The 12772-nt window shown below is 42.3% G+C and overlaps 1 protein-coding gene across 1 annotated transcript in view; it reads left to right on the top strand.

Moving 5' to 3' along the window:
- The first annotated feature begins 98 nt into the window (after nt 1-98).
- Nucleotides 99-12772, top strand: part of LOC143299442 (phospholipid-transporting ATPase ABCA3-like) — a 51398-nt gene continuing 38724 nt past the window's right edge. The window contains exon 1 of the mRNA XM_076612639.1: nt 99-499. Within this exon, the coding sequence (XP_076468754.1) occupies nt 115-499 (385 nt within the window). The 5' untranslated portion in view covers nt 99-114. The remainder of the gene's footprint in view (nt 500-12772) is intronic.

Raw genomic sequence — 12772 nt, 5'->3', positions numbered from 1 at the left:
TCAGCCCCCCCCCCCCCCCCCCCCCCCCCCCCCCACACACACACCCCGACCCCAGGCCCCTAGGCTTCCGTCCACCCCACCCCTCCCCCCACACAGAGACACTCTCCCCCAGCCATGGCGTTCCTCCGTCAGCTAACCCTCCTGCTGTGGAAGAACATGTTGCTCCAGAGGCGGAAGGTGGCGGTCAGTATCTTTGAGATCCTCCTCCCTGTCGCCTTCGCCACGGTCATCGTCTGCATCCGCATCCTGACCAAGCCGGAGAAGATCGCAGAGCCGACGATCTACAATGCCACGTCCCCGAATGGCTACAACATCCGCCACTTCTTCAGCTCCGTCACGGAGATCGGCTTCACGCCTGACACGCCGCTAGCCCGCCACCTGGCGGACAATGTGCTGGATGACCTCATCAGGTTCCTCAGTCCCTTGCTGCCCTTCTTCAACCATTCGCTGCCCAGGCCGGCCAGGGTGTACCCCATTGGGCAGTACGCCAACCAGACCTGTGAGTGATTTTTTGGGGGGTGGTTTGGTTTTGGTGGTAGTTGTTGTTGTGGTGGTAGTGGTGGTGTTTTTGTGTTGTTCAGAGGGGGTGTTCTGTGTGTGTGTGTGTGTGTGTGTGTGTGTGTGTGTGTGTGGCGCGAGAGTGTTCTTACGTTGTCGTTGTGTGTATGTGTGTGGTGAGAGTGTTTCGTTTATGTGGTTGTTTAATTCATTTATATTCTGTTCACACACAAGTTGGCGATTTAAGACTCTTCTACCTGGATGAAATAAAACACGAAATTTAATTTGTGATAATGACAAGTACGTGAAGTCTATGTTCCAAAAAGAGTAGGAAAAGCCTAAACAAAACAGGGGGAGTAACACACACACACACACACACACACACACACAGAGAGAGAGAGAGAGAGAGAGAGAGAGAGAGAGAGATGTTGTTGGCTTAAGGTTTCACTGTGAAAAAAACACAACAACAACAACAAAAACCAGAACACGCGACCTTTTCTTCTCAAAAATATTCAGATAACTTTTTGTGATAATCTTTCTTGAAAGTCGAAACTATTTCCTTTGGAAAGTTTGGACTTCTTATCTCAGCTGACAGACATGGAGCAAGTGACGACAAGTCTCTGGACTGCCCTTGTCGAGTTTGCCCGTCAGTGGAGGAATTTTGCCTGACTGTGATCAGACTGAGGTCAGTGGTCAGGATATCGGTCACCGCTGTTAATGTGAGGAGAGATATGATTTGGTTTAGGAGGAAGGTGGCAGAATGGTCAAGACGCTCAGCTACCAATACAGAGAGTCTGTGAGGGTCTGGGTTCGAAAACCGCTCTCGCCCTTTCTCCCAAGTTTGACTGGAAAATCAAACTGAGCGTCTAGTCATACGGATGAGACGATAAACCGAGGTCTCGTGTGCAGCACGCACTTGGCGCACTGAAAAAGAACCCATGGCAACGAGAATGTTGTCTTCTGGCAAAATTATGTAGAAAAATCTACTTTGATAGATAAACAAATATATAAGCATACACACAAGGCCTCGACTAAGAGCGTTGGGATATGCTGCTGTTCAGGCATCTGCCTGGCAGATGTGGTGTAGCGTATGTGGATTTGTCCGAACGCGGTGGCGCCTTCTTGGGAAACTGAAACTGAAACCTGTCACACATGTAGTAGAGAGCTACATTTACACTGACTCTCTGCCCATGATCCATTAGTCCACGAGGACCGGAACTAAACAGCACGACGTTGTCCTCTTAAGATGACCCATCTTGTGGGAGTGTAAAACACTGATAAGGTCAGAAGGATAAGTAGGTCCTGCGAAGTGGAAAGCAGAATAGCAGAGACCCGCAACTGTTGTGGCAGTGACAGAATGTGTGTGTGTGTGTGTGTGTGTGTGTGTGTGTGTGTGTGTGTGTGTGTGTGTGTGTGTGTGTGTGTGTGTGAGAGAGAGAGAGAGAGAGAGAGAATAACCGTGTATTTCAGTTCATGTAAGTGTCACAGGTGACTCCACTTCAGTAGGATGCAGTGAAAAAGGCCCCCTTTTCTTTCATTTCATGTCTACCACATACACAGTATTTTTAGTTGATGTGTGTGTGTGTGTGTGTGTGTGTGTGTGTGTGTGTGTGTGTGTGTGTGCATGTGTGCGTGTGTGTACGTACGCGCACGCGCGAGTGTGTGTATGTGTGTGTGTGTGCTTGGGGTGGTGGTGGAGGGGGTCGGGGGAACAGGATAACTATCCTGATAACTGAAAAAGAAATTGCACACACACACACACACACACACACACACACACACACAACACACACACAAACACACACGCACACACACCACACAAACACACACACACACACACACACACACACACACACACACACACACACACACAAACACACACACAAAGCAAAACACCCATGCCAAATGATTAGGATAATTACTGTACATTTCCACTAACCCCTGAAACGAAAGGATCATTGTGGTCACTGTTGATTAACACCAGGGAATTAAGTTAACACTCTTTGTTAACTAGTACCCCCACAGACACAACGTGTCCATGTTTTGTTGCTGATAATCCAGCCGAACACACAGGCCCATACCAGGACTGAGAAACGAAAATATCGATACCGTAGAACCTGAAAATAGAAATCAAACCCGGAAAAAGAAAATTTACATTCACATCCATACGCCTTGAAACCAAGACATGTCTGGGACGTTCTGTATTCCGTCAATTTTCCACCAATGGATAATTATAATAATAATAATAATAATGATGATGATGATGATGATGATGATGATGATGATAATAATGGTATTTATATAGCGCTGAATCTTGTGCAGAGACAAATCGAAGCGCTTTCGCACCAGTCATTTACACGCATGCATTACTCTAAAACTGGAGAAACTGAAGACAAGGAAGAGGCAGGGAAGGGGAGGTTATCTTGGGAAGAGGTGGGTTTTAAGGCCAGACTTGAAAGAATTGAGTGCGGAGACCCGACGAAGCGAAAGAGGAAGTTCATTCCAAATGCAAGGTCCGTAGACAGAGAAAGAACGGCGGCCAACAGTGGAGTGTTTTGAATCTGGGTATGCGTAAACAGAGTGGATCCGAAGCCGATCGCAGAGAGTGAGATGGAGTGTAGAGTTGAAGACAGCCACAAAGATCGGAAGGGGCAGATTTGTGAATACATTTATAACATAGAGTGCTGATCTTGTACTTTATGGATAAAACAACAACAACAACAGCAACAAAACAACAACAAAAACAACAACATATACACATAGTTATACACAGTATAAAAATATGTAGTGCAAATGACTCCGTGTTTGTAAAGTGCTTAGAGCCTGGTCTCTGACCGAGGATAGGCGCTGTATAAGTATCCATAATAAATTATCATCATCATCATCATCATATAATATAAAACCAAAGCATTGCCAAGGGGCATCTCAGAACGTCCAAGGTAAAAGCAGCCGTGTTGAAATAGCCCAGGTCAATCATATGAGGGATTTTGACAACAGTGTTTCCAAACTGATGACCCTGTAATGGTCTTGTGACACTGGTCAGCTGACCTGTGGAAACCCCCAGGCAATCGTCACGGATGGCTGACTTTCGTTTGCAGATTGAACATCCATTGGTTCATTGGTGTGTGTGGGTGTGTGTGTGTGAGTACGTTTTCGTGATTTTTATACATGTGTTTTTGACAGTCTGTGACGTAGATGCTCACGCTCGCGACTGTGCCGTGCCCCCTCTCTTTCTAACCTCTCTCCCCTCTCTCTCTTTCTCTCTCTCTATCTCACACCTCTCTCTCTTCTCTCCTGTTCTCTCTCCCCCTCTATCTCTTTGCAAAGAATACCACTTTTTCTTTGCATGTGAACCCATTAGACAGAGGCGTAACCTGTTAAACGCGCCTGTTGTCAGAAGGTTAAACATGGTTGATGTGTTGACAGCTGAAAAAGACGAAGTAATCATATCCTTGGCTAAATCCATTGCTCAAGCTAGTACAGTAAGAAAGCATTCGATTTTAGTTTGAAAACATTCTGCTTGTAGTTCACACAGAGTAATTCTTTCTTAGTAATGCGCCTGGTGGTTTACTTATTGAACAGTAACGATTACAATACTTATGATAAAGTGTCGGCCTGTTTTGATCTGCAATGTGCGGGAATGAATGGAGATTCGCACATACACTAAAAGACTTGTCTGCATGTGTAGAACAGATTTTTCTTTGTTCTTTATTAATGTTTATTTTTCTTTCACAATGCCCATGACATTGTGTACCCCATGTCACTATGGCATTTCTGCTGATGACATTGAACAGTTTCGGTTTCAGTTTTCAGTTTCTCTGTAAAGTTTGTATACGCATTGATTAAGTGCATGTGTATGTCATCACTCGGGTTACGGATATGTATATTCATGCACAAGCGCGTTGTGTGTGTGCGTGCGTGCGTGTGTGTGTGGTGTGTGTGTGTGTGTGTGTGTGTGTGTGTGTGTGTGTGTGTGTGGTTGGCACCCCTGTCTGTGTGGCACCCCTGTCTGTGTGTCTGTGTGTGGGGGGTGGGGGTGGGGGGCGCGGTGAGTTGAGACAGATTTCAGCAGCGTCCCTTACCTGAACGAGGTGTTCAGAACTAACCCCCACCTCTTCACCCCCAATTCCTCCTCGCCCCCCGTACCCCCGCGTGCCTTCGGCCTCAACACCGTCACTGGTGAGTAGCCTTGTGGACTGTGACGTCACGGCACACGTCACTGGTGAGTACCCTTCTGAGTGACGTCACCGCGTACGTCACCAGCTGCATGGGTCTGGCCTGGCGGTCGGCAGATCTTTTGATTGGCATTTCCCGCATGACTGTGACGGGGTTTTTTTTTTTTTGGTTTTTTTTTGGGTGATGGTTATTCTATTCTGCTACAGATTCCTGCATGACTGTGACGTGTTTTTTTTTTGGTGATGATGATTCTGTTCTGCTACACTTTCCCCGCATGGTTATGACGTTTTCGTGATAGTGGTGATTCCATTCTGTCCCCAGTTTCCCCATGGCTGTGATGAAATTCTATTCTGTTCTGTTCTCAGTCACGTTTTGTCCTCAGTTTCCCTTCACGCTGTGGCGTTTCAGTGATGGTGGTTTCATTTTCGCCTCAATCATCCCACGGCTCTGACGTTTGATAATGATGCTGTTGATTCCATCCTGCCCTCAATTCTCCCATGTCTGTGGTGTTTTGGTGAAGGTGATTCTGTTCTGTTCTGCCCCCAGTTCATGTTCTGCTGTGACGTTTTGGTGATAGTAAAAAATTTTTTTCCTCCTCGATTCTGGCTGTGACGTTTTAGTGATGGTCATAATTCTGTTCTGTCCCAAAGTCCCTCAATGCTGTGACGTTTTGGTGATGGTCATAATTCTGTTCTGTCCCAAAGTCCCTCAATGCTGTGACGTTTTAGTGATGGTCATAATTCTGTTCTGTCCCAAAGTCCCTCAATGCTGTGACGTTTTTGTAATGGTCATGATTCTGTTCTGTCCCAAATTCCCTCAATTCTGTGACGTTTTGGTGATGGTCATCATTCTGTTCTGTCCCAAAGTCCCTCAATGCTGTGACGTTTTGGTGATGGTCATAATTCTGTTCTGTCCCAAAGTCCCTCAATGCTGTGACGTTTTAGTGATGGTCATAATTCTGTTCTGTCCCAAAGTCCCTCGATGCTGTGACGTTTTTGTAATGGTCATGATTCTGTTCTGTCCCAAATTCCCTCAATTCTGTGACGTTTTGGTGATGGTCATGATTCTGTTCTGTCCCAAAGTCCCTCAATGCAGTGACGTTTTGGTGATGGTCATGATTCTGTTCTGTCCCAAAGTCCCTCAATGCTGTGACGTTTTGGTGATGGTCATGATTCTGTTCTGTCCCAAATTCCCTCAATTCTGTGACGTTTTGGTGATGGTCATGATTCTGTTCTGTCCCAAAGTCCCTCAATGCAGTGACGTTTTGGTGATGGTCATGATTCTGTTCTGTCCCAAAGTCCCTCAATGCAGTGACGTTTTGGTGATGGTCATGATTCTGTTCTGTCCCAAAGTCCCTCAATGCTGTGACGTTTTGGTGATGGTCATGATTCTGTTGTGTCCCAAAGTCCCTCAATGCAGTGACGTTTTGGTGATGGTCATGATTCTGTTCTGTCCCAAAGTCCCTCAATGCTGTGACGTTTTGGTGATGGTCATGATTCTGTTCTGTCCCAAAGTCCCTCAATGCTGTGACGTTTTGGTCATGGTCATGATTCTGTTCTGTCCCAAAGTCCCTCAATGCTGTGACGTTTTGGTGATGGTCATGATTCTGTTCTGTCCCAAAGTCCCTCAATGCTGTGACGTTTTGGTGATGGTCATAATTCTGTTCTGTCTCAAAGTCCCTCAATGCTGTGACGTTTTGGTGATGGTCATGATTCTGTTCTGTCTCAAAGTCCCTCAATGCTGTGACGTTTCGATGATGGTCATGATTCTGTTCTGTCATCAATTCCCCATGTGGCAGTGACGTCAATCCGTGGTGATTTTCCCTCATGGTTTTGACGTTCAGTGATGGTAATTCTTTTCTGCCCTCAATTTTCCCGCATGTCTGTGACGTTAAGGTGATGGTGGTTCTATACTGCTCTCAGTCTCTACCGCATGGCTGTGAGGTTTCTATGATGGTGATTCTCTACTGCCCTCATCTCTACCTCATGGCTGTGAGGTCTCTTGATGGTGACTCTATACTGTTCTGAATTCCCCCATGGCTGTGAAGTTTCTGTGATGGTGACTCTATACTGTTCTGGATTCCCCCAGGGCTGTGAGGTTTCTATAATGGTGACTCTATACTGCCCAAATCTTCACCGCATGTCTGTGAAGTTTCTATGATAGTGACTCTATACTGTTCTGAATTCCCCCATGGCTATGAAGCCCAGTGATTGTGATTCTACTCCAAACATGCCTGAAGACCAGGCAATAATCACTGTGGCCTGGTAAACGATATATGCCTCTGTGTCCATTCTTGCAGGTGAAGAGACTTGCCCACGCACACTGCGTGATGTATAAGGCATAGCGAATTGTTTATAGCGTGCAGTTTCTCCTGGATTACCTGGGTGATTAAGTCTTCACTGATTGATGTGAGTGGTATTAAATGTTAAGTCATTCATTCTCCGCCCGCTGAACCAATGCTGAGTCTTGTGACGTGGCCCTTGAGGTTAAAACATTCTCTTTCTGTCTCTGCCTGTCTGTCTCTCTCTATCAGTCTCTTCCTTTCTCTCTGTCTCTGTGAGTGTGTATCTATTTCTGTCTCTGTCTCTGTATTTCTCTCTCCTTCTTTGTCCGTCTGTCTGTCTCTATATATCTTTCTCTTTCTCTGTGTCTGATTTCCTTTTTTCTTCTTCATCTTCTTCTTCCTCCTTCTTCTTCTGGTGTAAAAAGCCTTTCTCTGTGTCTCTGATTTCCTTTCTTCTTCCTTCTTCTTCTGGTGGAAAAAAGTCTGTAACTTATTCTTTTACCCTCAGTAAAACATTCGAGTTCACGTTCTCTCTGTGTCTGCGTCTGTGTCTCTGTGTGTGTGTGTGTGTGTGTGTGTGTGTGTGTGTGTGTGTGTGTGTGTGTGTGTGTGTGTGTGTGTGTTTTCTTCAGTTTAACGTCTATTCACTATAAGTGTTTTTAGACGGAAAGGAGTAAAGTAGTGTATAAAGGAAGGGGAATGCATGTGAATACTAGTGCAAAAAAAAAAAAAAAAAAGAAAAGGAAAAAAAAGTTCATGTTATGTGTGTGTGTGTGAGTTCCTGTATGTCAGTCTGTCTGTCTGTCTTTCTGTCTCTGTCTCCTCTCTCTCTCTCTGTCTCCCCCTCTCTGTGTGTCTCCCCCTCTCTGTCTCCCTCTCTCTCTCTCTCTCCCTCTCCGAGCACGAGACATACACGTATTGACTGTCATGATGACACGTTGTGGCAGACCCTGAATCCCTGATTGCTCAATGCACACAGTGTCCTCAGTGTGAGACGTGGCCTACGTGGTGCTGTGCTGTCACAGTCCTTGATCGATACACGTCACCACGCTTTTTGTCCATCTGCAGCTGTCGTTCATTGATGTAGGGTTTGGTTTGGAGGGTGGGTTGGGGGAGGGAGGGAAGGAGAGAGAGAGAGAGAGAGAGAGAGAGGGTTGTCTGGTCGCCATCTTGGTTCGTGCCCCCAGGGAGAGACACAGAGAGAGAGAGAGAGAGAGAGAGATTCATGTTCACCGACTAGCATTTTCGTCTCTACGCATTCTGCTATAGGTCATGTGAAAATATGTATTTATGTATGGACGCTAAAACCAGCAGTGTGTGTGTGTGTGTGTGTGTGTGTGTGTGTGTGTGTGTGTGTGTGTCTGTGTCTGTGTGCGTCTGTGTGTGTGCGTGTGTGTATGTGCGTGTGTGTGTGTGTGTGTGTGTGTGTGTGTGTGTGTGTTATAGAGAGAGAGGGAGGGAGGGAGCAGAGGGAGAAAGGGAAGGAGAGAGAATAAACGATTGAATGTAAAAAAATGAATTAACGAACAGAGAATGGAGATATTATTAGCATATTGGTCGAATTGCATTTCTGTCGTTGTTTCAAGGACACACAGATATATACACACGTGTATTTTATTACTCAACACATGTATCAGAATACTCAATACACGTGTAAGAACAACGCAGAGTAAATCCGAAGGAAATGACATCAATTATGAGTTAAAAAAAACACGAAAGCGAGTAACACACTACACTGGAAATTTAACACACACTGTTACACACACCTAACATGAAAGCTACACATGAGTGATTGCAGTGAAATTGCTGGGGGAAAAAAACTGAGAGAGAGAGAGAGAGAGAGAGAGAGAGAGATGATTTATTCATATAGGCCATTGCCCCTCATGAAGGGGTGCAGTATACAACATTATTAAACATGCAAGTGCACAAGGCGAAACAATCATCAAAGGAATTATGATATCATTATTGATCTTAACTTAAATGCTTTATATATGTAAATGGACAAATTCTCTACAATGCTTTCTTTATTAGATGCCATCAACAGACTTAGCCGAAACTGATTTGGAAACTTAAAATACTTTCATGGAATATACTGTCCTCTTAATTTACTTAAAGCAGTACAACACAAAATAAAGTGTAACTCATCTTCAACACCACTTCTACACAGAGGGCAATTCAACTCATCCACAGTATGCTTTCTGTACCGATAATAATGTTGAGCAATTTCTGAAATACCTAATCTAAATCTTTCCATTATGAATTTTAAATGTTTGTCTAAGCTAATTTGCAAGTACGTTTTCACTCCATGAGTAGTACAAAATGTTCTGTACATTTCAAACCGGTCGCTGTTTTCCTTATGTGAGTTCCATTCCTGCCACGAGAGAGAGAGAGAGAGAGAGAGAGAGAGAGAGAGAGAGAGATGGATAAATAAAGATTCAGAAAGAGACATAGACAGAGAAACAGACTGACACTTAGATGTTTTTGATGCAGAAAACACAGTCCATAGCATAGAGATTATGTTATTCATAACACCCCCCCTCACACACCCCCCCCCCAACACACACACACACACACACACACACACACACACACATATATATATATATATATATATATATATATATATGAACGTATTTTGAATGTGCTGTTCATGATGATTATTATCTTCATTCTCTCATTTCTCATTCTATCAGTTTCATTCAGTTCGTCGCCTGTCCCCCCACCCCCCCCCCCCCCTTCTCCCTTCTCCACGTACGCATACAACCAGCTCACACAGAGAGAGGCTTTTGACGCTTTGACACTTTAATGTCATTAGCCATGAGGTCCTTATGACATGGGTGAATGCGTCAACATACTTTCAATTTATAACAAACCATTATGATAAACGAATGAAATGGTGAAAGCAAAATTAATAATGAAACAAAACAAAGTTGCTTCTTCGAAGAAAAAAAAGAGAGAAAAAAGAGAAGATACTAACCAACAGGCCACCCAACACATAATAACTCCGTTCATTCATCTACCAATGCACCATGCAACATATTCCAACACTGGCTACAGAAGAAAATTGTTAAACCTATCTGACCACGTAGTTATGCTTGTTGAGCTTTTTGCCTTATCTTCATAGCTTCTGATATAAATTTTGCTAACGAGATTATCACCTTCGGATGTCAACATTGTGTAATGAGGTCCTTTCTTTCTGCAAATTCTTTTTCATAAGCCACACATTTACTTGTCAAATCATCATATGATTTACAATCAGACATAAAATGAAATTCATCATCAACCGAGAGAGACAGACAGACAGAGACAGGGGCAGACAGACAGAGAGACAGAGCTCCGCGGGCATGTATAGAACTTGGACCATGGACGCTCGTTTGCTGAACGGGCGAATTATCTCTGGGCCATCGCTGTAGACCACAGAGCGTCCACTTTGTGTGTGTGTGTGTGTGTGTGTGTGTGTGTGTGAATAGAATAGAATACTTTTTATTGTCATAAAACCTTAAAGTTTATAAGACACAATGAAACATAATCATGAGCACATTAAGAAGAGAAACATTCATGAACAAATTTCGCCAGCCTTGGCTGTATTTCTGTTAGAAGGATCAATTCACTTGGCTTTGCATTTGGACGACATATATCGATTAGGAATCTGTGTCTGTAAGTATTGTACTTTACGCAGTTGTCTAAAAGGTGAATCTCATCTTCTAAACTGTTACAAGTATCACACAGTCTTTGTTCTTTCGGTGTATTTTTATATCTTCCCTGTTCGATTTGTAAGTCATGGGCGCTGATTCGTAACATGGTCAGTGCTTTCCTGTGTTGTGTATTTGCTGTATTCTTTTAATACGGTTCAGTTTTATAATTTGTCACAGCGTTCTTGTAAAATTCTAATTTAGATGAACTGTCATGTTTCTGTTTCCAAAATTTTACATATTCATTTTCAAGCTTCTTGGATATAGCATACTTTAATCTTTTAACATTAAAAGTGAACCGATTTTTCCAAACATGATCTAATCCAGTGCTAGTTAATACATTTCTTATGAAACGTAGCCACTGAACATTTACATTTGTTTGACGATACATGCATTTATATGTTGTGTATACAAGTGAATTTTGAGGAAGCTCTGATATGTTTATCCAATAGCCGATAACTTGACATATTATTTTTAGGCTAATAGGGAATCTTCCTAATTCTCCTAAAACGGGGAAAACCATTGCTCTTTTATGTACACGAAGTAATTGCTTGCAAAACTTGACATGAAGTCTTTCATGTGGAAATTTGTTGAAAAGACAATTACTGAATAATTCGAATAAATTAAACGATACATCTCCTGCAACATCATAATATATAGAAACCATATAGCTCCATATGTTGAAATGGGCGTTATCAAAGTATCATATAACTGACACATGATATCTATATTCATATTTGTATTACGAAATGTTCTGAGTAGCACATGTAGAGCCTTATTTGCTTGATTTTAAAGATGACCTTGTGCTCGACTTAAGTTGCCATTTCTATGAAATATAACCCCTAAATATTTATATTCTTCTGCTGTTTCAATTATGTCTTCTCCACATTTAAAATGTACGGGTATTTTAGGGACAGTTTTTGAAAAAACGATTACTTTTGTCTTTTCTCTATTCAAATGTAAGCCTCATTGACTGCAGTAAGAGTGTAAAATGTTAAGCTTTTGTTGCACGCTGTCTTTAGATAATGATAAAATAACTAAATGATCTGCATAAAAAAGACATGGGAGTATAGTAGATGAAGTGTTGTGAAATGTTGGGGAGTTCATATCTGTCATATCTGTGGTGATATCATTTTTGAAGATATTGAATAGAGTTGGGCTGAGTGTATGTCCCTGATGTACCTCCTTTCGAATAATAAATTCTCTGCTGAAATGATCTTGTGATTTTGCGTAGATTTTAGCGTTCGTGTACATATTTTTTTATGATATTAAAACATTTACCTTTTATTCCTATTCGGTGTAGCTTCAGCATCATTGCATCATGCCAAACACTGTCGAACGCTTTTTGAAAATTTACAAAACAACCATATAGTCGACTGTTTTTTTCTGTTTATTATCTCATGTACTAGCTTTTTTAAGACAAAGATTTGATCAGTGGTTCTATAGTGTTTTTTTTCGAAATCCGGCTTGTTCTTTGATCAAAACGTCGTTAGTCTCTAGATATTCATTCATTCTTGTATTCAGGATTGTGCAGGATACTTTACCTAATGTATTAGTCAGTGTAATCCCCCGATAGTTACTTGGGTCCATTGGGTTGCCGCTTTTATATAAAGGGATACTGATACCAGTTTTCCAATTGTCTGGATACATGTATCTGTTGTATATATTATATTACATAACTTTTGCATGACAGGTAACAGAACTGGAAGACTGCTTTTGATCATCTCATTTGTTATTGCGTCCCTTCCTGGCGATTTTTTGTTTTTTGATTTAGGCATGCCTTTCGTATTTCTTCTTCAGTAATTTCTTTATTGAAACTTAATGTATTACCATCCTCTAACATTTCAGTGTTTTCAAGTTCATCTTGAACTTTTGTTTTTTGCTCGTCATTTATTTCCACGTCTTTTCCAATTAAATTTTCTAAATGATAAATCTATTTTGCAACATTTAATCGATGTTTACATTCGTTCTGTTCTCCCAGTGTCTGTAAAGTTTTAATTGTTTTCCATGCTGACTTTGGATCTTTACTGAGCACCTCGTTTAATTCTTTCACTAAGAGATTTTTGTATGAACGTTTCTTTTGTTTTGCCAGTCTGTTGTATACCTTGCGTTTAGCAAAATA

The sequence above is a fragment of the Babylonia areolata genome, chromosome 25 (genome assembly GCF_041734735.1).
Source record: "Babylonia areolata isolate BAREFJ2019XMU chromosome 25, ASM4173473v1, whole genome shotgun sequence".
NCBI classification, from domain to species: Eukaryota; Metazoa; Mollusca; class Gastropoda; order Neogastropoda; family Buccinidae; genus Babylonia; species Babylonia areolata.
Note: the sequence above shows the minus strand (reverse complement) of the source record. Positions and strands in the feature narration are given on the sequence as shown.